Genomic DNA, 27,870 nt, shown 5'->3' on the forward strand with positions numbered 1-27,870 from the left:
ATAGCTATAGGTCTCTTCTTCATAATTTTCTATTCTGTCAGTAGACGATGTGTGTGAATTTAGTACAGTTTATTAATGCCACAGAAAAAGTATCAAAGATAAATTTACACTAAACAACCATCAGTCTTGTATAAGACTCATAGAGAAGACAAAAGAGTTTGAGTCTGGAGTCATGGCTACATTGTTGTCAGAGCGTGGCCAACTTTCAGGGATATTTTTCTGTTAAGTCAACAAACTCCATAAGGGGAAACTGTCCTAAAATGTCACAAAGTGATGACCACAAAATTATCATCCCATGTTTTCTCCTCTTTCTTAAGCCTCGAGTTATAAGATTATAAATAACCATGGACTCCCACCAATATCAAAATCTACAACTACTCAACACCAGCAAAATACTTCCCTTTGTCTTCTTTCTTTTGACTATCACAACAGTCCTTCAAACTGGCTGTATTGGGTTCTCCAGAGAAATAGAACAAATAAGATATGTGTGTCTATACACATCTATATCTATATATCTATATCTATCTATATATCTATCTACCTATCTATCAATTGATCTATCTATAGAAAAACAGAGATTTTCAAGAATTGCCTCATGCAATTGTGGGATTAGCAAGTCCAAAATCCACAGGGCTGGCCTGCAGGCTAGAGACCCAGGGAAGATATGATACTGCAGCTCAAGCCTGAAGTCAGTCTGAAGAAAGAATTCCCTCTACCTTGGAGGACCTCAGCTATTTTATTTTCTTAAGGCCTTTAAACTGATTTCACGAGTCCCACCCACGTTATGTAAACTAATTTGCTTTACTCAATGTCTAGTTATTTAAATGTTAATCTAACCTAAAAAAATACTCTCACAGAAACATCTAGAATATAACTGACCCTTGAAAAACATAGGTTTGAACTGTGAGGGTCCACTTATACATGGATTTTCTTCTGCCTCTGTCACTCCTGAGACACAAAACTCATATCCTTTTTTTCTCGCCCTTCTCAGCCTGCTCAATATGAAGACAATGGTGAAGATTTTATAATAATCCATTTCTACATAATGAATATTAAATATATTTTCTCCTCCTTATGATTTTCTTAGTAACATTTTCTTTTCTCTGACTTACTTTACTGTAAGAATACAGTATATAATACATATAACATACAAAATATGTGTTGACTATTTATATTATAGGTAAGTCTTCCAGTCAACCATAGGCTATTAGTTACATTTGAGGGGAGTAAAAAGTAATACACAGATTTTTGGCTGTGCAAAGGGATGGTGCCCCAAGTCCCTGTATTATTTATGAATCAATTATAAGGTCTGACAAAGTATATGGTGTATTAGTCTGTTCTCACATTGCTAATAAAGACATATTCAAGACTGAGTAATTTATAAAGGAAAGAGGTTTAATTGACTCACAGTTCAGCATGGTCGGGGAGGCCTCAGGAAATCATGGTGAAAGGGGAAGCAAACACATTCTTCTTCAAGTGGAGCAGCAAAGAGAAGTCCTGAGCAAAAGGGGGGACAGCCCCTTATAAAACCATCAGATCACATGAGAACTCACTATCACGAGACCAGCAGCATAGGGGTAACTGCCCCCATGATTCAATTACTTCCCACCAGGTCCCTCCCAGGACACCTGGAGATTATAGAAACTACAATTCAAGATGAGATCTGGGTGGGGACACAGCCAACCCATATCATTTGGGTATTGTAGACCAGTCACATTTTCACATAAAGCTAATCACTACATTGACCTTCTTAAAAAAAGATGCTTAGAGATCTTTACTGTGTTTTGCTAGAGCAGAGTATGAAAAGTTTCACATCCATTTTATTTTTGGTCCTCTTTTTTTCTTTTATTGCAAATTTTTGAAGATACCAGAACTTCTATAAATGTCAAAAACCAGAAAATAAACAGTGTAATTATAGGTTCAATTGATGATACTAACTAGTGTGACTTGGCTGTCAAATGCACACTCTTGTTGATGACATAATTATTTAAAATATAATTGGACGATGAAATATTTCTTTAAGTAGAATCATGTTCTGCCCTGTAGTAGGTTTTATAGACACAGTTGTAACAGTTATTTCTTCAAATTCACCATATTTTACTAACATAATCTGCAATATAGATTAGTGGTTGACATATAATATATCATTGGAAGAATAAGCCCTTGAACTTATAATTTTACTTTTATTAGTTTGTAGCCTTGAAACATCAAAGACATTAATAATCAAAATCTCCAGCACTTGGATAGGTAATCACTTGGTTACTTTTCTCAGTTGTTTGCTTTACTCTGGGTACAAAATGGAAACAGTAATGAACAAATAATCTTTAAGTACTCTTTGACCACGGTAGTGTGATGACATGTTGCTTGTTGAGAAAATCTTCCTCCTCCTCATCTGTACTGCTCTCAGAAAGTGACAGCAAAGACTGAATTTTGGTATCTCTTCCAGAACAGCTGAAAATACATAGCAAGATCAATACACAATATACAGAACCAGGTTTCAACTCTTCATTTATCTTCTGATCAATACTACATACGTTGGAGTTGCTGGAGGCAAGCAGATGTGAGGGGGCTGTATCAGACTGGGGCCATAATTTTCAATGTGCCCAATATACCAAGCCTCCTTTTAATGAGAAATTCTCATCATTCTCCCTCTCCCAAGAAATACAGCCACAGTGGAATCAAGGAGAGACTTTATGGTCTCTGATTGTGTCTTTTGTTGATGATTCAGAGGCACTTTAGAAACCTGCAGAGCCTCAGGGTCATCATTAAGAACATTCATCATCACATTGGCTGTTTAATAGAATCCCAGTGAATAGACTGCCAGATAAATCACCTCTTTTGTGTACTGTAAATTAGGACTATGTAGATAGCCAGTCAAGATATGCTGAAGCAAAAATTAATGACGGCATTTGTTTGTTATTTTATTTTGTTGCATTTTATTGGTGGCAGCAGGGGGCACCTTATTCTGTTAGTAAGGTCCCCTTATATTTTTAGTATTGAATGTCATTTGTTTTATGAATGATGAGAATACTTGTAGGTGTAGTTTGTTTTTAATGATTTATCTAAGGGAAGAAAATATCAATCTTATATTGATCCTTTAAACAAATATAAATGATAATAGAAATGCAAAAATCCAGGCTGAGTGCAGTGGCCTGAGTAGTCCCAGCTGTTTAAGTGGCTGAAGCAGGATAGCCTGAGCCCAGGAGTTTCAGACCTACCTAGGCAACATGTTGATACCCTGTCTTAAAAAATTTTTTTAAAAGAGAAAGAAATGCAAAAACCAAGAACAACAACTCAATGATTTCCTCTTCCAGAAAGAATAAGAAACTCTTGATTCCCTTTTTACTGCAGTATCAGATTTCAATTAAATTTCAATCAAAGAAATTTACAATACAAATAACTTATTTTATACTTATTTTAGTCTCTCTAGAAGAAATCCTGCTCCTTCTTCAAGGAATTGCAGTGTGTCAATAATAGACTGAAACAATAGACTACTTTTCTGAAACATTTACTAGTATAACCTACATTCCTTGTAAGCTGATCTGACCATCGCTAAATGTATTTTATGTGAGGAAAGAATGATATCATACAAATTAAAATATGTTATTGTTAGTTTTCTAGACTTGATTTCAAGAAAGAAACTTACTATTTGATTCTAAAAACCTTATTCACATTGGGTAGGATTCTATTAATACAAAGTATTGACATTTATTAGGTTAATTAATTCAAGTAAGGCCATTGTTTTTCAATATAATAAGAAATGCTGAAGGATTATTATATTCCAAATATCTTTTCATTTTTATGATACATATTGTACAGTAGAGAATGATCTCTTCACATTAAAGTAACAACTTTATAAGCCTTTTACTAAATCTCGATAATAGATCAGCAAAGGACCCAAACATTCTATAAAGAATGATCATATAAAGTATACACATGAGGACAATCTTTCTATATATAATAAAGATAACTAGTTGGAGCTTGTCAAAATTTTACTACATACTATATTAATATATAAACTGCAGGCTTAACTTACCTCAATTCCTCAACTCCACAGGGACCCCTCACATGTGAGGTCTTAAGGAAATCTGTGGAAATCTGACTTATATTCAGTGATTGGCTGCTGAAATCTGGGAACTCTTCTGAGGTTAAGCTGTAAAGTTTTTCTGAAGTATCTGAAATATTTTATTTCATGCATTGTCAAAACATAAATTCAAGAAACAAATATACAGCATATGGTGCTGAATGTTTACCCAGAGTAAATTACAGGCAATACAAAGAAGGTCAGCATAGATTTTTAATTATTCCTCAATTTTCTAATGTTTGTGAGGTAAGTTTGATTTGAGATTCCAAATTGGGGCATGGGTAGCAAGTCATTTTTATCATATTGATTTGTAAATATACATTACATTTACAACATGTGTCAAATGTCCTGAGACCTCATAAAATTTCAAAAAAAAAATCAAATGACCCCCTTTAAAGCTAGAATATTTTGCAGCCACTCAACCTGTTGGACATTTTATCTTTTTTCTTATAAGAAATAAAAGCTTTACTCCCACACAGTCTAAGGGAAAGATTAGCCTTGGCAAAGTTGCTCTTTCTTTTTTGACTTCCTTGCTTTGTTTGAGTAGATAATAACTGTTCATATTTGAAAGCAGAGAAGCCTTAAATTTTTCTTTTCATGAAGCTGGCTTATGATTTAGCCTAGCTAAGGACAAATACTGCAAGTTAAACAAACAAAATCTTTAGGCAAATGTATCTTCATATAAACTACCAAAAATTCAAGTATGTAACTAAATATCATTGTATATTAGAAAGGCTACAATGCCTTCTTTTTTCACTGCTGAAATTATAATGAGCCATCTAATTTATACATAAAGTTATACTATGATGACTGTTAAAACTGTCAAAATTACTGGTTGCTATTCTTCCCTTTTTATTTATTTATTTATTTATTTATTTATTTATTTATTTATTTATTTTAATTATACTTTAAGTTTTAGGGTACACGTGCACATTGTGCAGGTTAGTTACATATGTATACATGTGCCATGCTGGTGCGCTGCACCCACTAACTCGTCATCTAGCATTAGGTATATCTCCCAATGCTATCCCTCCCCCCTCCCCCCTCCCCACCACGGTCCCCAGAGTGTGATATTCCCCTTCCTGCGTCCATGTGATCTCATTGTTCAATTCCCACCTATGAGTGAGAATATGCGGTGTTTGGTTTTTTGTTCTTGCGATAGTTTACTGAGAATGATGGTTTCCAATTTCATCCATGTCCCTACAAAGGACATGAACTCATCATTTTTTATGGCTGCATAGTATTCCATTCGGTCTTGTTGCCTGGGCTGGAGTGCAATGGTGTGATCTTGGCTCACCGCAACCTCCGCCTCCTGGGTTCAAATGATTCTCTTGCCTCAGCCTCCCAAGTAGCTGGGATTACAGGCATGTGCCACCACACCCGGCTAATTTTGTATTTTTAGTAGAGACGGGGTTTCTCCATGTTGGTCAGGCTGCTCTCGAACTCCTGACCTCATGATCTGCCCACCTCGGCCTTCCAAAGCCCTTTACTTTTATGAGAGGACCAAATAAACCTCCTCCTGGTCACAGGACCCAAACATCAACATACATGTATTCTACAGTGGACTTGACTTTTTTTTTTTCTTTTTTCTTTTTGGTGGTTAGTATCAACTTGACATTTTTGAGCAAATAGAGATTTCCCTACTGAAAGTAAATCAGATTATTCCCACTGAAAAATAGACCTCAATAAATTTACACATGGAAGTGTCCCTAAAATTGTTTAGCCCAGTGACTTTGAAATCGTGATGCATGGGTACATTCAATAAGCTTAGGATTTGGTTCCTGCTCCCACCATATCCTCAGCAATCAGGACTTTACCTGATCTAAATTTAGGGGCTCTATATAAGATTAATTTTGAAAAAGACAAAAGATTTTTTAGTTAAAATTTTTTAAAGCTCCTAATTACTTCCATCTTCACTTAGAGATCAGGGAATTATGGGCCCATGAAGAACTAATAACTTGCTGAAAGTCACACGGCCATATAGTGGAAGAACTGAAACTAGAACTAATCTCTGGTAGCTCACCAATATTGTAAATCACTCTGTTCCAGAATCTAATTCTTTAGCTTTAAGTTATTATCTTCTCTCCTATTTTTCTGTATGGTAAAAGAAGACCCAAGGCACCTTTACATGTCCTAATGAAAGGGAATGCTCCCACAAGAAAGTAGTACATTCAGGATTTGGAACTGGTAGAATTACAGTACTGAAACCCAACAGCAATGCTTTGATCTAAAGAATACCAGCAGGTGAGATATCCAAACTCTATTACGCATTTGAGCTAATTGAATGAGCATAAAGCTGTTCCGAGTTGTGTAAATAGAATGAGTCTATTTTTCTAGAACTATTTATTTTCAAAATTATATTTCAGAATACCTGTAAAGTTAACAGGAACAAAGGTAATACCACTTGATTTTAGGTAACAGAAAAATCAAGGCAGAGAAAAATAAAACTGCTCATAACAACCCTATTGTAGGTTAGTGTTAAACTCAAAAGGTCAATTGTACAAAAATCTGTCTGCTGATTTTTCTAATTCAGCACCAGGTAAGACAGGATTAACATTTATATTAGAAAATTTACAACTGGCAAGTCAGTTGATTGTTGAGAAATAAATTATAGTTAAACCTTTTCTATCCCTGGAGTAAGAGTACCTTCTCTGATCATTGAGGAATCTCTTTAAAAATAATAGCAATTAGACTAAAGAGAAAAAAATAGATAAAATATAGAGTTCTAAGGTGTATTTCTAAAACTGAAGTCATTTAAAACACATACATAAAACTATATTCGATAGATAAATAAGCACTTAAATGAAATAAAACACTAAAGAAAGAAATATAAAAACTTCAAAGAATGAGAACCAATCAGAGAGGCTATTTCCCAATAAGGAACAACAACAACAACTCTAAAGGACTATCTAGAATAGCTACATATCTACATCCTAATATTAAAGACGGTGTGGGCCGAGCGTGGTGGCTCACACCTGTAATCCCAGTACTTTGGGAGGCCGAGGCGGGCGGATCACGAGGTCAGGAGATCAAGACCATCCTGGCCCACACAGTGAAACCCCGTCTCTACTAAAAATACAAAAAATTAGCCGGGCATGGTAGCGGACCCGGGAGGCGGAGTTGCAGTGAGCCGAGATCGCACCACTGCACTCCAGCCTGGGCGACAAAGCCCTATTTCTAACCTATTTCTAACACTTTAGCCTTCTTTAATTTTTATTCTTTCCATCTGCTCTCCCCTCTGCACTATGTCTTGTTTATTTCTCCTTTTCCTATTCTCACCATGCTTGCATCCCTTTACCTTCACTCTGCCCACACCCTCCCCTTCTTAAGTGGTGATATGGTTTGGATTTGTGTCCCCACCCAAATCTCATGTCAAATTATCATCCCCAATGTTGGAGGAGGGGTCTAATGAATGGTGACATGATCGTGGGAGAAGATTTCCTCCTTGCTGTTCTCGTGATAGAGAGTTCTCATGAGATCTGGTTGTTTAAAAGTGTGTAGCACCTCTCATCCACCCCTTCCTCCTGCTCTGGCCATGTGAAGATGTGCCTGCTTCCCCTTCTGCCATGATTATAAGTTTCCTGAGGCCTCCACAGCCATGCTTCCCGTGCACTCTGCAAAACTGAGCCAATTAAACTTCTTTTTTTTTATAAGTTGTAAGTTTTTTTATAAGTTATTTCTTATAGCAGTGTGAGAATTAACTAATACAAGTGATTACAAAATTGATTTGAAGTAAAGGTTTCAAATTATTTATGTGGCATTGTTATACAGTGGCAAGACAAAGAAATGTGGGAGTAGCTTTGCCTGGGGTTGTGCCTTGCCTCTGCTATATATTTGGGGGAGACCATGGGCAATTACTGCATTGCCCAGAGCCTCAGTTATTGAATATGAAGAAAGGAAATTAAGAGTAGCATCTGCCCCATCTACTTCACCAAATAGCTGGTAAGATCAAATGGAGCAATATCACATATAAAAGCAACCAGTAATTATTATTACTGATTAAATGGTGTCATATTCCTTTTATTAACTTTTAAATATGTTTTCACTTCTATGTGCACCCAATTTGTTTTCTGCAATTCAAAGACACACTAAAGCAAAAAGACTGTCATTCTATCTCTTTGTAATTTGGCTGCCTTTTCAAGGGTTATCTAGTTAATTTGTGAACTATAAATCCTGATTAGATTAGCACTTTTACAGTTTAATACATTACTTAATGGTCAGCCTATGAACAGAGACTCCAGTTACTCAGAAAGCCACTGCCTCACTGTTTTATTTCACTGACAGTATGGCCTATTGTCTAGTATCTGGTGCATTTTTATTATTTCTTATGTAAGAAAAAGTGCTTTCATCTCTTTTACTTGGCTCAGTTAACTACCTGTGAAGTCATACAAACACAAGATTGTTGTGGGAACTTAAAGACCATGAAGATTCTTAAACCACAAATCAGATTGAGTTTGAAACAAATAAATCATTTTTAACTATTGAAGAAGTAAATGCTTTAAAGTGCATTATTACTAATACTTTTTCACAATGTGTATTTCCTAAATTTCTTCAGGCTACAGCAACATCCAAAAACTGACAAAGTGTCTTTATAAGTAAGTTATACCAATATGTTAAGCTCATTAAGGAAGTAGTTATAATGTTATTTATATAAAGCTATTTGTGGAAGGAATAGTAAGTGGCATGAACTACAGCTAACTATAATCCTCAAAGCAATACAGATGATAACTAGTTCTAGAATGGAAACAGCTTTTAGAGTTTATTAAAAATTGGGTTTACCAAGAACATCTTACTGTATGTAGGAAGTGATACAGAAGTACGGCAGGGAAGTGCTGGATAGAGAAAGGCAGGTCCCTGGCTAAGGCTCCACATCACAGACCGAGGTGAGGACAGGCACTCCTCCTTTTGTGCACAAATGTTGCATTTTCCAAGACCACCCTGGCCCACCACATCCCCATCCCGGGCCTATAAAAACCTGAGACACTAGCAGGCAGACACACAGGTGGCCAGATGTTGAGAGCAGCACATCAGCTGAAGAAGACACAAGTGGTTGGACGGCAAGAGGACGTCAAGCGATCATGCTGGCAAAAGAGCACACTGACAGACTCTGGCACACTGGCAGCCCATCAACCAGTGGGTTGAGGTGGAGTTTGGCTAGGGCAGTCAGAGGAGAGCTGGGGCCACCGAGCAGCCTAACTCTAGGGGAAAACCATCTCCCTTCTCGCTTCCCCATCAGCGGAGAGCTACTTCCACTCAATAAAACTTTGCACTCATTCTCAAAGACCATGTGTGATCCAATTCTTCTGGTACACCAAGGCAAGAACCCAGGATACAGAAAGTCCTCTGTCCTTGTGACAAGCTAGAGGGTCTAATTGAGCTGGTTAACACAAGCCACCTACAGAGGGCAAACTAAAAGATCACCCTGTAACACATGCCCACTGGGGTTTCAAGAGCTGTAAACATTCACCCCTAGACACTGTCGTAAGTTTAGAGCCCCACAGCCTGCCTATCTGTATGATCCCCGAGAGGTTAGAGCAGTGGGGCACTGAAGAAGCAAGCCACACCCTCATCACATGCCCTGCAAGGGGGACTAGGGAACCTTTCCCATTTCAAATGGGAGCTCTGCCAGGATCCCGGAAGATGAGTGTAAATGAATGTGAAACTGTCAGGTCTGCCTCTCTTCCAAAACCTCCCACTTCTCTCTTTCCTGCGGGTAAGAAGCTCTGTTTCCCTTCAAAACTCTGCCCTTACCAGCCAGTCAAAATCCCCAGACTTCGTATCTTTTCTCTCTCATATGGTTTGAAATGGCTTTTATCTCTTTCTTTATAATGTTAAGAGTTTTGCTACAGGCTATGGCAATGTTACTAAGTAAAACGAGCATTAGGTTCAGCCGTCAAAGGTGCAAATCAGACCAATTTTTCCTAGAGGTGCCATGTATGCCTCCACCTTAACAGCCACAGGCACACACGGCTCAGGGCACCTCTTCTTACCCTTTCCCCTCCCAGCTTGGGTGCCTAGGCATGCCAGCAGCAGGCAAAGGCCAAGCCCAACAGCCACGAGTGGGTATGGGACAAAGCTGCGATGGTAACCATGACCCCACAGGGTCAACGAATGGGTGCTTCTCACCCACCACGCTAATGGAACCTTTCTTTCCCTGGCCAAGGAATTCAGCCTAGTCTGAAATCGGGTAAAAATATAAGGATTAGAGGGGTCCAGTTGTACTAAGCAAGGGGTTCTTCCCCCAGAATCTTCCCCTTTTTCCTCTTAAACTGTTTTTCTTTTTTTTTTTTTTTTTTTTTCCTTTCCTAAGTGAGAGGTGTCCCCCACCACCAACTCTGTTTCTAATAGGGAAGTTAACAGAGTAATGTCCCCTGCTGACTGATAACTGCAAATTCGACAGGGCACATTTGAGACACTCTAAACAGATATAAACAGCCTCTAAAATACCTTTTCAGTCCCAAACTGGACTCCAAGCTTCAGGCTGAGGCCCTAGAAAGAAAAACAAGGTTTGAAGGATTCAAAGCCAGGCAACAGGTATAATGTAAACGGGCAGAACCAATTCCTACCAACTAAACCCCCCACCTCATGGAAGGAGGCCATGCTTCATGGCATAAACAGGCTCAGGAAACTCAAGGTTTGCTGAAAGCAGGGAGAAATGGGGGCAAAGGTGAGGGTGGTTAATTCCTATTCTCCAGGTTTTCCCTGCTTCGTGGGTACATACTGCATCAGTATCCATGGCCGGCACCTGCCAAGGTCATCGGGGCTCAGGGATAAGCAGTGGAGAGTGAAAGGAGGACATTCACTTTCTGAGTCTTTGTTGAAAGAAGAAAGGGAATGAGGGACACCTCTATTCACTGTCTTTCAGAATGGGCAACCAGTTATTTTCACCACCCTCAGCTTATACTCCTCTGGAGTGTATTCTGAACCACTGGGACTGCCTTGAGCCTCAGAATCTGGAGGAAAAGTGCCTCTTAGCCCTCTGCAAAAAGGTTTGGCCAAATTATGATTTACAGGAAAGAGTGGCTTGGCCTCAGGAAGGAACCATTCATTTCTATACCATCTGGCATTTGGAACTTTTCTATAGACGTGAGGACAGATGGTCTGAGGCCCCATAAGTGTAGGCTTTCTATAGCTTGCAAGGCAATCCAGACCTTTGCTGACAGAGTAGGATTGCCCTCCTGTTTGGCATCTCAGGGAAGGTTGCAAGGGGCAAGCTCAAGCAACTAAAAATATGAGTCCCAGGGGCAACCCCAGCAGAGGATCCAGCTACCTCTGACCCTGTTACTCGGGGTCCACCCAGACCACCCTATACAGCTTCAGCTTCCCACCTGCCTCCTCCTAAAAATCTTTGCTCTAGACAAACTCCAGTCTCACTCTTAACCCTCCAACAAATGCCCAGTAAATTTGGGCCTAGTAAGGTCCAGGTCCCCTTCTCCCTATAGGACTTAAAGCAAATTAAGGGGGATCTTGGCAAGTTTTCAGATGACCCTGATAGATAAATAGAGGCTTTCCAGAATTACACCCAAATATTTGAACTCTCCTGGAGAGACGTTATGTTACTTTTGAATCAAACCCCAATGGACACTCAGAAGCAGGCTGCTCTGTCAGCAGCGGAGAGATTTGGGGATAAGCTTTCTTTCATATATAGCGTCAGAGAAGGGGGTGAATATTATCCAACTGGAAGAGAAGCAATACCAGTAAATAATCCTAAATGGGTTCCCAGTGACGAGATGGAAGACTGGAAAAGGAGACACTTTCAGGTGTGCATAATGGAGGGCTTATGTAGGACTAAGACTAAGCCTCTCAATTATATTAAGTTGTCCATGATCGACTAAGGATTTGATGAAAATCCCACTGCCTTCCTGGAAAGGCTAAGAGCGGCCTTGACAAAGCACACCTCTATCTCCTGATTCAGTCAAGAACAGCTAATCCTAAAAGATAAATGTATTACCCAGGTAGCTCCTGACATCAGGAGGAAGTTGCAAAAATGGGCCCTGGGACCAGATAGTACATTAGAGGACCTCCTGAAAGTGGCCACCTTGGTCTTTTATAATAGAGACAGGAGGCCTAAAAAAGCGAGAGGAGATGCAGGAAACAGACAAAAGCTTTGATGACCACCATGTAAGTCCACAAACCCCAAAATTCCCAGGATGTGCCTGCTAACTGCTAAAAGATACGGCAAGAACAGTTATTTCTCTTCTAAAGTTTAACCGCTCCCATAAAACGTTTAATTTCTTTCACCAGGGTGAAACAGCTCAGGGTAGAATGTTGCTGTTAGTATATTTCACTTCTTATCTCTGTAATCTCTGGCACTAAATTCTTTCCTTGTATAATACACATATTTAACCCATGCATACTTAACCTTATAAAACTTTTTTTTTTTTTTTTTTTACTCTCAAGCCTAGAAGCCATCAAAATCCAAATGGTCAACCGGAGCCTCGAAAGATGGCTCCCCTTGTCTAGGAACCCTTAGACCTCTAGGAGTCTGACTGCCATTTTCCCCAGAACAATGCCCCCTGTCAGCAGGAAGCAGCTAAGACCGGTCATTGTCCATATTCTAAAGGTAGTTAGATGTACATCTTCAGAGGGGAGAATGATACCGGAGGGGTCGAGGAAGTGCTGAGTAGAGAAAGGCAGGTCCCTGGCTAGGGCTCCACTCCCTTGCACCTAGGTGACGACAGGCACTCCTGCTTTCATGCCCAAATGTTGCATTTTCCAAGACCACTCTGGCCCACCATGCTCTCATTCTGGGCCTATAAAAACCCGAGACCCGAGTGGAAAGACACACAGGCAGCCAGATGTCAAGAGGAGTACATCAGTGGAAAAAGACACAAGTAGCTGGATAGCGAGAGGACGTTGAGGCAGCACACTGGCAGAAGAGCACACTGACAGAAACCAGCACACCAGCAGACCACTGACCAGCAGGCCACTGACCAGCAGGATGGGGTGGAGTTTGGCCAGAGCAGTTGGAGGAGAGGTGGGGCTGCTGAGTGGCCCAACTCCAGGGGAATACCATCTCCCTTCTGGCTCCCCCAGTGGTGGTGAGCTACTTCTACTCAATAAAACTTTGCACTCATTCTCCAAGACCACGTGTGATCCGATTCTTCTGGTACCCCAAGGCAAGAACCTGGGATACAGAAAGCCCTCCATCCTTGTGACAAGGTAGAAGGTCTAATTGAGCTGGTTAACACAAGCCACCTATAGATGGCAAACTAAAATGGCATCCTGTAACACACACCCACTGGGGCCTTAGCATCTGTAAACATTCACCCCTAGACACTCTCGTGGAGTCGGAGCCCCACAGTCGGCCTGTCTGTATGCTCCCTAGAGGTTTGAGCAGTGGGGTACTGAAGAAGTGAGCCACACCCCCATCGCATGCCCTATGAGGGGGACGGGGGATCCTTTCCGGTATCAAAAGCACTACCTATTGGTTTCTTATATAACTTAACAGTTTTTTGAGGCCTTACTATGTGCTAGGCACTGTTACTTGTGTGTGTGGAGAGAGAGATAAGTTTTCATAAATATAATATCTCATATATATAATTTTAATTAATGATCAAATAATTTTATTAGATAGGTTCTATTATTATGCTCATCTTTCAATATGGAATCTGATGCAATGACAGATTAAGGAAGTAATTTGCCCAATATTATGAAGCTAGTAAGTGGTGGTTTCGTTTCAAACCACACGCCCTGACAGGGGAACCTGGTTATCAACCAATCTGCTTTCTGTCTCTTGTCTCTCGATTCATCATGATGTTGTGCCTGCAACACACACACACACACACGCACACCTCTGTCCATGCTAGGTACTTCTAGAATGGCACTCTGATATCAGCCACAGCAATCAGAATCCAAGGAGAAACTGTTTCCTTAAACACCTCTGCCCTTCTCAGGTACTTCTAGAATGGCAGTCTGATATCAGCCACAGCAATTTGAATCAAAGGAGAAACTGTTTACCTAATGTAGTTATTTTCTGTCTTATTCTCCCAGCTCCTTAACATGGTTGTTTTTCATAGAACTTAGAAAGAAGAAGTGGATGCATCCTAGAAATAGCAGAAAACAAGTCAGAGAGGTTGCTGTACACAATAATGCAGCTTTCACAGAGATTTGAACATATTTACATTTGTATAAGCATCCAGTGGTGTGGAGGTGTATGTCTGAGAGCAAACCTCATGAAGTTTTTCCAGACTGCACCATGAGTAGTGAAAGGTGAATGGAATTGTTCTGCTCATTGACGCAAAACAGGGTAAAAAGGCCTTGTGCAGAGTCAGTGACTTTTCTACAATGAAGCCTTATGTCACTGTAGCACTTGTCACCTCACTGACTGTTGGGTTGATTAGCCTGATATGTCATCTTCTTCCTTTCTCAGAGTGACCGTATTCACGAACAGTGCACTCATACAAAGCCAATCTTCCCAACAGAAAAAAAAAAAAAAATCCATGTCTGGGTTAAGTGTGAAAGTGGTTGCCTTCTGCTGTTGGACATCAGCAAAGCCCTGGCAGTTCACAGGCTACCAAGTGTGTGCTTGCTTTTGTATATAAAAAGTTATGTGTTCTAGTGAAAATACTGATGTTAGTGTATGAGAAAATAAGTGACATAGGAAAAAACTGAAGCACATAGGAACAAAGATAATTTTTAAAAATGGAAAAGCTGGAATGGCTGAAAAAAAGACTAGCGTTTGTACACTATTGCATTCCATTTGTAAATAATAAAATGTATCAATTTTTAAAATTACAAAGCTCTTTTTAAAATTAAAAACTGTATGGTTGTCCTTTTAGATCCAGTTCAGACTTCACATACTTTATTTCAGAATTGGCCTGTAATGTAATAATTATCTCTAGGAAGATTTATGTTTGATTTTTAATAATTCAAGCAAGGTAAATGAATGATGGGTAAATATGGATTATTGACTTTTTCCTCTAACCCCTATTAAATAAATAGAAAAAGCAGAATAATAAAAATAAAATCATAAAAGGAGCTAAACAAAGGGATACAATTGACATAATAACTTTGAGAAGAGTCAACCAAATAAAATTTATTGAGGTGTGGCTGGGTGTTATTCCAATACACAGTGTGTGCCCAACACACAGACACCAAATGAAGGATAGGAAAGAGACAGTCATAAAAAGAACAGGCTAGTCTCACCAATACCATGTCAATAGGGAGAAAAGTAGGTGAAAAGAAGTAAGGAGGAGACATCTGAAATCCTTATTAAAGCTAGCTAATCATCTATCTGAAAAATCTTAGCAGAGACAAGAAAATTGCAAATCTGAAGGTTTCCCCACAGAGACAGCACACAGGAAACCAGGTCGATAGAAATTTGGCATTTAATAAAATCCAGAAAAAGACAAGAAAGCCCAGATCTTTCAACAGAGAAAGCTGAGCTCCCCAGTCCTATCCTCCTCCCCATGCCTTGGAGCTAGCAGGATACAGAAGAGTACAATACAGAACCCGCAAACAGTAGCTCCCCAGAAAAGACTGAGAGAGCTCAGTAAGAGTGAAGAGAATTTCAGGAAGAATTTAGTTTCACTATATCAGAAAAGATGGAAGATAGGAACAAAGCCACTCACAATAAGCATAGGCAAGTGAAATCCAAAGAAATGACACAACTAGATATATAAACAAACTAGTATCTTTAGCATGTAACGGGTGAAAAAAATAAAAAACATAAAATTTGGTAGAAAACATAGATCAGGACCATAAGATTTTCCACAAGTCCTTTGGCTACAAAAGAAGTAATGAAAGCAAACTTTTTGAAAAGAGCAAAATTAACCTCAAAGATGGAGCAACAACATGACAGGCATCAAAGGAAAACTAATTAAATGGTCACCTGCTCCTGGATTGGATCCTATACCAGAAAAAAACAAGCTGTAACAAACATCAATGGGGTAGTTTTAAAAAATTAAATATGCCATGTGGATTAGAAAATCACATTGTATCTTGTAATGTGAGCTTCCTGATTTTGATCATTGTGCTATGGTTATATAAGAGAAAGCAGTTTTTCTGGGACACACACACTGACATATTTTTTTGTAAAGTGTTACAATGTTTTTAACTTCCTCTCACTGTTCAGAACAAAAGGAGGTACAAAAGGAGGGTGTGTATGTGCATGTGCGTGCACACGTGTGTGTATGCAAATAGGACAAAACATAGCTAGTGAACCGGGTACAGTGTATTTGGGGGAAGAGTTCTTTGTACTATACTTGTATTTTGCAAATTTTCTGTTTTAACTTATATCAAAATAGAAGACTACCAAAAAATGTCAAAGAAAAAGTTACAACATCTTTAGAGAATGACTTTTTAAAAAGTCAAGTGATAAAGAGTGCACTATAACTAGGTAAAAATTAAAATCCTGACATATAGACAAGCTTGAGATAATGATAGCAAATACAAAGGGAAATTAAAAACTAGCTAAAACAATTGAAGAAATATAAGTAATACTTTTTTAAAGAGACGCCAACATAAAGAAAATAGGTTTCTCAGCAGGAGAAAGCCTAATGGAACAGAAAAGCAATTCAAAGATATAAAAACAGAAAATTTCTTTGAAAATAACGGGTAATGTACTCTACAGACAGAGAGAGAACCCTGTGTTTAAAAAAAATGCTGAATTATTGACACTAAAACAAAATCCTGGACCAGTTACTGACTTTCAAGGATTAAGAAAAATTTCTCCAAGCATTCAGTCAGGAAAGAAGCCTGTCACGTGTGTGTGTGTGTGTGTGTGAGAGAGAGAGAGAAAGAGAGAGAGAGAGAGAAAGAGAGAGAGAGAGAGAGACAGAGAATCTAGGAGGCTTCAGATTACTTCACAGCATTCGGAGCCAGAAAATGGCAAATCATTATATACAAGGTTGAAGACAAAGGTGACCAAATGATATTATCCTCGGCCAATTTGCCATCTAAATAGAAATGTAGCAGGTATTCTCAAATATAAAGAAAACTCAGGTAATAAAACTTCTATAAATTCTACCTGCAGGGAAAAATTATTTGATAATTAAACTGAACCAAACAAAAGTTTAATGAAAAAAACTGTGATAAAGGGCTAACTAGCACCATATTCAGGGTCAGACGACAACAGGAAAATGTCTACTACATGCAGAGGAAAGGAAACTGTAACCTACTAAATACATCTAATGTGCCATTCGGCAATAAGACAAAAAACAGACATTATCATGAATGCTATAATAAAACCATCAAGAGATGAAATCAAGATAAAAGGCTCAGGATTGGGAAGTCACAGAAGAAAATGCTGGTACTAAACATTTAATCCATATTGATTTTCACTAAGAAAAAAATAAAAGGAAAACTTTACAAAACAAGAAACTGTAACTACAACAAGGGATATATTCAGTATGATCTAGATTAGCATGTGGTTTTAAAAAATAAACAAATGAGCCCTCATCTTTTATTATAGGGAATTATTACTATCTGAAACTAAAGCATATAGTTAGAAATGGCCTCCATTACTCTTTATTTTTACCTTTTCTCTCAATTTTTAAATTTATTTTTAATTTTTGTGAGTACAAAGTAGGTATATATATTTATGGGGTACATGAGATATTTTGGTACAGGCATGCAATGTGTGATAACTAAATCATGAAAAATTTGGAACACATCTCCCCAGGCATTACGCTTTTGTGTTTCAAACAATCCAATTATATTCTCTAGTTATTTTTAAATGTACAATTAAATTATAATTGACTATAGTCTCTGGGTTGTTCTATCTGACACTAAGTCTTATTCATTCTTTCTATTTTCAGTACCCATTAACCATTCCCACCACTCCACCCACACTCCCCACTATACTTCCTAGCCTCTGGTAACCATTCTTCTATTTTCTATCTCCATGAGTTTAATTGTTTTGATGTTTAGATCCCACAAATAAGTGATAACATGCAAAGTTCGTCTTGCTGTGCCTGGCTTATTTCACTTGACAAAACAATCTCCAGTGCCATCCATGTTGTTGCAAATGACAGAATCTTATCCTCTTTTATGATTGAATAGTACTTCATTATGTATATGTACCACATTTTCTTTATCCATTCATCTGTTAATGAATACTTAGGTTACATCCAAATCTTGGCCATTGTGAACAGTGCTGTAACAAACATAAGAGGGCAGATATCTCTTGGATATATAGGTTTCTTTTTTTACTTTTTAAATTTTTGTGGGCACACAGTAGGTGTATATATTTATGGGGTACATGAAATGTTTTGATATAGACATGCAATGTGAAATAAGCACATCATGGAGAATGGAGTATCCATCCCTTCAAACACTTATTATTTGAGTTACAAATAATCCAATAACATTCTTTAAGTTATTTTAAAATGTACAATTAAAGTTATTATTGACTATAGTAACCCTGTTGTGCTATCAAATAGCAGGTCTTATTTATTATTTCTAACTATTTTTTGGACCCATTAACCATCCCACCTCCACCCCACCCCACCCCACCCCACCCCACTACCCTTTCAAGCCTCTGGTAATTATCCTTCTATTTTCTATCTCAATGAGTTCAAGTGTTTTGATTTTTAGATCCCACAAATAAGCAAGAACGTGCTATAATTGTCTTTCTGTGCCTAGCATATTTAACTTAATGTAATGATCTCCAGCTCCATCCAAGTTGCTGCAAATGACTGGATCTCATTCTCTTTTATGGCTGAATGGTACTCCATTGTGTATATGTATCACATTTTATTTTCCATTCATCTGTTGATGGACCCTTAGGTTGCTTCTGAATCTTAGCTATTGTAAACAGTACTGCAACAAACATAAGAATGCAGATATCTCTTCAATATACTGATTTCCTTTCTTTTGGGTATACACCCAGCAGTGGGATTAATGGGTTGTATTGTAGCTCTATTTTTAATTTTTTAAGGAACCTCCAAACTGTTCTCCATAGTGTTTGAACTAACTTATATTCCCACCAACAGTGTACAAGGGTTCCCTTTTCTCCACATGCTTGCCAGCAGGCTTTATTGCCTGTCTTTTGTATAAAAATTTTATTTGTGGCTATTACAAATGGAATTAGTTTTTTATTTCTTTTTCAGATTGTTCACTGTTGGCATATAGTAATGCTAGTGATTTTTGTATGTTGATTTTGTATCCTGCAACTTACTGAATATGTTTATCAGTTCTAATAGTATTTTGGTGGTCTTCAGGTTTTTCTAAATTTAACATCATTTATCCACAAACAAGGATTATTTAATTTCTTCCTTTCCGATTTGGATGCCCTTTACTTCTTTATCTTTTTGAATTGCTCTAAAACATACAGTACTATGTTGATTAACAGTGGTGGAAGTGGGCATCCTTGTCATGTTCCAGGTTTAAGAGGGCAAGCTTTTAGGTTCTCCCTATTCAATTTAATACTAGCTGTGGGTCTGTCACAGATGGCTTTTATTATGTTAAGACCTTCTATACCCAGTTTTTTAAAGGTTTTCATCATGTAGGGATGTTAACTTTATCAAATGGTTTTTCAGCATCAATTGAAATGATCATATGGTTATTGTCCTTTATTCTGTTGATATGATGTATCACATTGATTATGGCCATTCTTTCAGGAGGTGGTATCACATTGTGGTTTTGATTTGCATTTACCTGATCATTAGTGATATTGAGCATTTTTTCATATGTTTGTTGGCCATTTGTGTATCTTCTTTTGAGCATTGTCTATTCATGTCCTTAGCACACTTTTTGAAGGGATTTTTTTTTTTTTTACTGATTTGTTTGAGTTCATTGTAGATTCTGGATATTAGTCCTTTGTCACATGTATAGATTGTGAAGATTTTCTCCCACTCTGTGGGATACCTGTTTGCTCTTCTGACTGTTCCTTCTGCTGTGCAAAAACTCTTTAGTTTAATTAGGTCTCAGCTATTTATCTTTGTTTTTATTGCATTTGCTTTTGGGTTCTTGGTCATGAAATGCTTGCCTAAGCCAATGTCTAGAAGGGTTTTTCCAATATCCCCAGTGGGTTTTGATTATGGCTATAATCATAAAACAGTAGATGTTGGCATGGATGCGTTGAACAGGGAACACTTCTACACTGCTGGTGGGAATGTAAACTAGTACAGCCACTATGGAAAACAGTGTGAAGATTCCTTTAAGAACCAAAAGTAGAACTACCATTTGATCCAGAAATCCCACTACTGGGTATCAATCTTCTAGGGTTTTTATAGTTTCCCATCCTAGATTTAAGTTCTTAATCCATTTTGATTTGATTTTTGTATAAGGTGAGAAATGAGGATCCAGTTTTATTCTCCAACATGTGGCTAGCCAATTATCCCAGCACCATTTGTTGAAAAGGGTGACAGTGATAGTTTGCCTTCGTCTTTACTGATTTGGATGCCCTTTGTTTCTTTCTGTTGTCTTATTACTCTGTCTAGGACTTCAGTACTATGTTGAAGAAGAGTGGTAAGAGTAGACATCCTTGTCTTGTTCCACTTCTCAGAGGAAATGCTTTCAACTTTTCCCCAGATGGCTTTTATTACATTAAGGTATGTCCCTTGTTTGCTGATTTTGCCGAGAGTTTTAATCATAAAGGGATGCTGGATTTTGTTGAATGCTTTTTCTGCATCTATTGAAATGATCATGTGATTTTTGTTTTAATTCTGTGTATGTGGTGCATCACATTTATTGACTTGATTATGGCAAACCATTCCTCCATCCCTGGTATAAAATCTATTTGATCAAGGTGGATTATCTTTCTGATATATTGTTGGATTTGATTAGCTAGTATTTTGTTAAGGATTTTAGCATCTATGTTCATCAAGGATATCAGTCTGTAGTTTTCTTTTTTGGTTATGTCCTTTCCTGGTTTTGGTATTAGGGTGATGCTGGCTTCATAGAATGAACTAGAGAGGGTTGCTTCTTTCTCTATCTTGTGGAAGAGTGGCAAAAGGATTGGTACCAATTCTTCAAATGTCTGGTAGAATTCTGCTGTGAATCCGTCTGGTCATGGACCCTTTTTTTGGATAATTTTTTAATTACCATTTCAATCTCACTGCTTGTTATTGATCTGTTCAGGGTATCTAATTCTTCCTGATTTAAGCTAAGAGGGTTATATTTTTCCAGGAATTTATCCATGTATTCTAGGTTTTCTAGTTTACGCGGGTAAAGCTGTTCTTAGTAGCCTTGAATGATCTTTTGTATTTCAGTGGTGTCAGTTGTAATATCTCCTGTTTCATTTCTTAGTGAGGTTATTTGGATTTTCTCTCTTCTTTTCTTGGTTAATGTTGTTAATGGTCTATCAATTTTATTTATCTTTTCGAAGAACCAGCTGTTTGTTTCATTTACCTTTTGTATTTTGTTCATTTGTATCAATTTCATTTAGTTCTGCTCTGATCTTGGTTATTTCCTTTCTTCTGCTGGGTTTGGGTTTGGTTTTCTCCTGTTTCCTTAGTTCCTTGAGGTGTGACCTTAGAATGTCAGTTTGTGCTCTTTCAGTCTTTTTGATATAGGCGTTCAGGGCTATGAACTTTCCTCTTAGCACCACCTTTGCCTTACCCCAGAGGTTTTGATACGTTGTGTCATTATTGTCATTCAGTTTGAAGAATTTTTAAATTTCTACCTTGATTTCATTTTTAACCAAGTGCTCACTCAGGAGCAGTTATTTAATTTCCATGTATTTGTATGGTTTTGAAGATTGCTTTTGGAGTTGATTTCCAGTTTTATTCCACTGTGGTCAGAGAGTGCTTGATATAATTTCAATTTTTAAAAAATTTATTGAGGCTCATTTTATGGCCTATTTTGCTTTTTAACTTGTATTTTTGTTTTATAAGTCCTGTGTGAATTAAGCTTTAAACAGGTTCTGTTTTGATGTGTTTCTAGGATTTGTTTCAAGATTTAGAGCTCTTTTTAGCAGTTCTTATAGTGGTGGCTTGGTAATGGTGAATTCTCTCAGCATTTGTTTGTCTGAAAAAGACTGTATCTTTCCTTCATATATGATGCTTAGTTTCACTGGATACAAAATTCTTGTCTGGTAATTGTTTTGTTTGAGAAGGCTGAAGATAGGGCCCCAATCCCTTCTAGCTTATAGGGTTTCTGCTGAGAAATCTGCTGTTAATCTGATAGGTGTTCCTTTATAGGTTACCTGGTGCTTCTGTCTTATAGCTCTTAAGATTCTTCCCTTTGTCTCAACTTTGGATAACCTCATGACAATGTACCTAGGTGAAGATCTTTTTGCAGTGAATTTCCCAGGTGTTCTTTCTGCTTCTTGTATTTGGATGTCTAGGTCTCTAGGAAGGCCAGGAAGTTTTCCTCGATTATTTCCCAAACACATTTTTCAAGCTCTTAGAATTCTCTTCTTCCTCAGGAACACCAATTATTCTTAGGTTTAGTTGTTTAACATAATCTCAGACTTCTTGGAGGCTTTGTTCATATTTTCTTATTCTTTTTGCTTTGTCTTTGTTGGATTGGGTTAATTTAAAGACCTTGTCTTTGAGCTTCAAATTTCTTCTACTTGTTCAACTCTATTGCTGAGATTTTCCAGAGGATTTTGCATTTCTAAAAGTGTGTCCAAAGTTTTCTGAGTTTTTTATTGTTTTGTCTTTAAGCTATCTATGTCCTTGAATATTTCTCCCTTCACTTCTTGTATCATATTTTGAATTTCCTTGCATTAGGCTTCGCATTTCTCTGGTTCCTCCCTGATTAGCTTAATAACTGATCCCCTGAATTCTTTTTCAGGTAAATCAGGGATTTCTTGGCTTGGATCAATTGCTGGTGAGCATGTGTGTTTTCTGGGGGGTGTTGAAGAGCCTTGTTTTCTCATATTACCAGGGAAGGTTTTCTGGTTCCTTCTCATTTGGGTAGGCTCTGTCAGAGGGAAGGTCTAGGGCTAAAGCCTGTTGTTCAGACTCTTTTGTCCCACAGGGTGTTCCCTTGATGTAGTACTCTCCCCCTATTCCTATGGATGTGGATTCCTCTGAGCTGAAATGCAGTGATTGTTGTCTCTCTTCCGGGTCTAGCCACCCAGCGAGTCTACCTGGCTCTGGACTGGTACTGGGTGTTGTCTGCCCAGCATCCTGTGATGTGAACCATCTATGGGTCTCTCAGCCATGGATACCAGCACCTGTTCCAGTGGAGGTGGTGGAGGGGTGCAATGGACTCTGTGAGGTTCTTAGCTTTGGTGGTTTAATGCTCTATTTTTGTACTGGTTGGCCTCCTGCCAGGAGGTGGTGCTTTCCAGAGATCATCAGGTGTGGTAGTATGGGGGAGGAATGGCGGTGGTCGGGGCCCTAGAACACCCAAGATTATATGCCATTTGTCTTCCACTACTAGGGTGGGTAGGAAAGGACCATCAGGTGGGGGTGGGGCTAGGCGTGTCTGAGCTCAGACTGTCCTTGGGCAGGTCTTGCTGCAAGCTGCTGTGGGGAATGGGAGTGAGGGTCTCAGTTCACTGGAGTTGTGTACCTAGAAGGATTATGGCTGCCTCTGCTGAGTCATGCAGGTTGTCAGGGAAGTGGGAGAAAGCCAGCAGTCACAAACCTCATCCAGCTCCCACACAAACTGAAGGGCCTGTCTCACTCCCACCATGGCCCACCACCCAACAGCCCTCACACCCAGATTATTTCCAGGTGTGGAGCTATATGGGCTTGAAAACTTGTCCCAGGCTACCCGCCTCCCAACTGCAAAAAAAAAAAAAAAAAAAGAAAAAGAAAAAAAAATGGGGGCGGGGGCTTGGTTCTTCCCCTACCTGTGGAGTCTGCACACCGGATTTGCACCCTCCCTCAAGTTCTGGACAGAAGGCTTCTCACCCCAATCAAATGGTTACAAAGTTCAGCTAGAGATTTGCTTATCCCTGTGTAGTTTTACCCCTTGCTCTTATGGATCCCTGTGGTACAGGCAGGAATGGTCTGGTAGGTGACCCAACAAGCTCCCAGAGCCTTTCTGCTTCTTCCTCCACCCCTGTATTTTGCTCGGCTCTCCAAATTAACTCAGCTCCAGGTAAAGTCGGAAACTTCTCGCGCAAACAGAACTTCAGCTTTCAGCTTCTCCAGTGGGGATGTATGTTTGGAAGAGGGGGTCTCTCTTTCCCACTTCCACAGTTGGGGCACTCAGTTTTTTTTTGGGGGGGGGGCATCTCCCAGGTCCTGCAGGAGCAGTCTGTTTTCTTCAGAGGGTCTGTGGGTCCTCTCAGGATTTCTGGTTTGCTCTTGCAGTCCATCTGGAACTAAAATTCACAATGTGAGCCAGCCACTGCCTGTTGCTGTTTCTGGAGCTGCAATCTAGTCCTGCCTCCAGTCTGCCATAATCTCCCGCATTCTCTAACCGTTTTTGTTGGAACACTTTGAATAGGATTGGTATAAGTTCTTCTTTAAATGTTTAGTAGAATTCATCAGTGAAACCATCAGGTTCTGGGCTTCTTTACATTGGGAGACATTTTTGGTTTGTTTGTTTGTTTTGAGATGGAGTTTCACTCTTGTTGCCCAGGCTGAAGTGGAAAGACACAGTTTCAGCTCACTGCAACCTCTCCCTAGGTGACATTTTTATTATGGCTTCAATCTCATTGTTATTGGTATGTTCAGGTTTTGGACTTCTTCGTGGTTCAATCTTGGCAGGTTGTATATGCCTAGGCATTTATCCATTTCTTCTAGATTTTCCAATTTATTGGCATATAATTGCCATAGTAGCCACTAATGATCCTCTGAATTTCTGAAGTATCAGTTGTAATGTCTTCTTTTTCATCACTGATTTTATCTATTTGGCTCTTCTCTCATTTTTCCTTAATCTGGTTAAAGGTTTGTCAATTTTCTTTATCTTTTCAAGAAACCAACTTTTTGTTTCATTGATCTTTTGTGTTGTTTTCTTCCATTCCAATTCATTTATTTCTGTTCTGATCATTAGTATTTCTTTTCTTCCACTAATTTGAGATTTGGTTTGTGCTTGCTTTTCTAGTTTTTTTTTTTTTTTTTTTTTTTTTTTTTGAGATGGAGTCTCGTTCTGTTGCCCAGGCTTGAGTGCAGTGATGTAATCTCAGCTCACTGCAACCTTCACCTCCTGGCTCAAGCAATTCTCCTGCCTCAGCCTCCCAAGTACCTGGGATTACAGGCACGCACCACTGCACCCAACTAATTTTTGTACTTTTAGTAGAGACAGGGTTTCACCCGCCTCAGCCTCCCAAAGTGCTGGGATTACAGGCATGAGCTATGGTGCCTGGCCTCTGGTTCTTTAAGATACAGGTTGTATTTATTTGAAGTTATTTTGTTTTTGTTTTTGTTTTTGTTTTATTTCATGTAGGCACATATTGCTACAATTTCTCTCCTACTGCTTTCATTGTATCCTATAGGTTTTGGTATATGGTATTTACATTATCATTTGTTTCAAGAAATTTTTCCATTTCCTTCTTAATTTATACATTGATACACTGGTCATTTGGGAGCATACTGTTTAATTTACATGTGTTTTCCAAAATTTCTCTTGTTACTGATTTATAGTTTTATTTCACTGTGGTCAGAGAATATTCTTGATATTATTTCCAATTTTTGGATATTTTATGACTTGTTTTGTTACCTAACACATTGTCTATCTTTGAGAATAATCCATGTGCAAAGGAGAAGAATATGTATTCTGCAGCTGTTGGATGAAATGTTCTGTAAATATCTATTAGGTCCATTTGTTCTATAGTGCCGATTAAGTCTGGTGTTTCTTCATTGATTTTCTGTCTTCAAGATCTGCCCAATGCAGAAAGTGGAGTGTTGAAGTCTCCAGCTATTATTGTATTGAGGTCTATCTCTCCCTTTAGTTCTAATAATATTTGCGTTATATATCTGGGTCCTCCAGTGTTGGTAAGTATATATTTATCACCATTATACCCTCTTGCTGAATTGACCCCTTTATCATTATATAATGACCTTCTTCTTACAGTTTTTGTTTTGAAATCTATTGTGTCTGATAAAGTATAGCTACTCCTGCTCTTTTTCGGTTTCCATTGTCATAGAATATCTTTTTTCCATTCCTTTATTTTCAGTTCATGTGTATCTTTCAGGTAAAGTAAGTGTCTCATAGGCAACACATCATTGGGCTTTATTTTTCCATCCATTCAGCCATTCTGTCTTTTGATTGGAGAGTTTAGTCCATTTACATTCAATGTTGTTATTGATAAGGACTTACTCCTGCCATTTCATTATTTGTTTTCTGGTTGTTTTGTAGTCTTCTCTTCTGTCTTTCCTTCCTTCCTCTCTTCCTTTTAGTGAAGGTGATTTTCTCTGCTGGTATGCTTTAATTTATGCTTTTTATTTTTTTATATCTTTTGTATGTTTTTCAATTTGATGTTCCCATGAGACTTGCAAGTAATATGTTATAACCCATCTTTTTAAACTGATGGCAACTTAACACTGATTACATAAACAAAGAAATGCACAACATGAAAACTAATAAAAACTACACTTTAAACTATGAACCTGCTTTTTAACTTTTTGTTGTTTCTCTTTATGTCTTACTGTACTGTCTGTGTCTTGAAAAGTTGTTATAGTTACTATTTTTGGTTGATTCATCATTTAGTCTTTCTACTTAAGTCAGGAAAAGTTTACACACCACCATTACAGTGTTATACTATTCTGTGCTTTTTTCTGTGTTTATACCAGTGAGCTTTATACTTTCACAGTCAACAATCTCAGCAGTTTACCTGAGGTTCTATTCTACTGCAGCTAAGTTGGCACTCAGACCACAAGACAAAGTCCTTCCCACTCTTCTCTTCCCTTTCTATAGGCAGAGGTCTCTGTGGCCTTGACCACCCCTAGTCCATGGGGATTTCTACTCGGCCACCACGAATGTTTGCTTAAAGCCCAAGGGTTCTTCCATCGGCTTATGATGAATGCTGTCAGGCCTGGGACTCACCCTTCAGGATACTGGGCTCCCATCTGGCCCATGCCAGGCCAAGTCTAGAAATACTGTTCAAGAATCTAGGTCTGGACTTGAGGTCCCCACGAACCTGCTTGTTACTCTATTCCACTGTGGCCAAGCTGGTAGCCAGTGTACAAGACAAAGTCCCCTTTACTTTTCCCTCTGCTTTGCAAAATGCAATTTTTCATTATTTTCACTGTAGTTGCCACAGCTGAGAATGTGCTGGATCTCCCCTGAAGCCAGCACATCTTAGAGCCCAAGGCCTGTGGTGTACTCCCTTGGTATCACTGGAGATTATTCAGGGTCTGAGGGCTCTTCAGTTAGCAGGTGATGAATCCTTCCAGGACTGGGTTCTCGTCCCTTCAAGGCAGCAGATTCACTTTTGGCTCAGGCTGTGTCAAGAAATATCATCTAGGAGCTAGGACCTGAAATGGGGGGCTCACAACTCTGTTCAGTGCCCTCTCCTACTGTGGCTGAGCTGGTAGCCAAGAAGCAACACAAAGCCCTCCTTACTCTTCACTGTCTTTCATTATGCAGAAGGAAAGAGTCACTTTTGTTGCTATGAGCTGCATAGCCTGGGGTTGGGGGAGGGATGGTGCAAGCTCTCCCTTAGCTGTGCCAGGTGGTGTCTCTCTAGGTCATGTGCCATGCTTGTTCACTGACTCTAAGCCCAGCCTAGCACTAGCTGCTGCCTACAAATTGTAGTCCTTGTGTCCTAGATTGCCTTTCAAGTTTACCTATGACCCCCAGGCACTTCAGCTCAATGTGGCATGGCCTCCCAAGGAAGTCAAGTTCTGACCCCTGGAATGGATGATTCCCCTCTGGAATGTGGCTGGTCCAAATGCTTCCTCCATGCATGGGCATTGGCTGAGCCCAGCACAGCTTTATTCTCTGCTGTGACCAGGTAGCACTGAGTTGAATGTGAAGTCCTCTAGTTGATGTGC

At 38.8% G+C, this 27,870-nt stretch overlaps 1 protein-coding gene across 15 annotated transcripts in view; it reads right to left on the reverse strand.

Moving 5' to 3' along the window:
• Positions 1-782: 782 nt before the first annotated feature.
• ZBBX (zinc finger B-box domain containing) overlaps positions 783-27,870 on the reverse strand; it is a 140,327-nt gene continuing 113,239 nt past the window's right edge. For 4 of the 15 annotated variants that reach the window (XM_055110645.2, XM_055110650.2, XM_055110644.2 and 1 more), the window contains 2 exons: positions 4,037-4,175; positions 1,430-2,451 (listed from right to left, as the gene is read on the reverse strand). In XM_055110645.2, coding sequence (XP_054966620.1) covers positions 2,325-2,451; positions 4,037-4,175 — 266 coding nt within the window. In that variant the 3' untranslated portion in view covers positions 1,430-2,324. Of the gene's footprint in view, positions 2,452-4,036; positions 4,176-8,666; positions 10,574-14,044; positions 14,131-27,870 lie in introns of those variants that run through there. The other 11 variants (XM_055110643.2, XM_055110649.2, XM_055110642.2 and 8 more) reach the window with 5 other exon arrangements.

This window comes from Pan paniscus, chromosome 2 (assembly GCF_029289425.2).
Source record: "Pan paniscus chromosome 2, NHGRI_mPanPan1-v2.0_pri, whole genome shotgun sequence".
NCBI classification, from domain to species: Eukaryota; Metazoa; Chordata; class Mammalia; order Primates; family Hominidae; genus Pan; species Pan paniscus.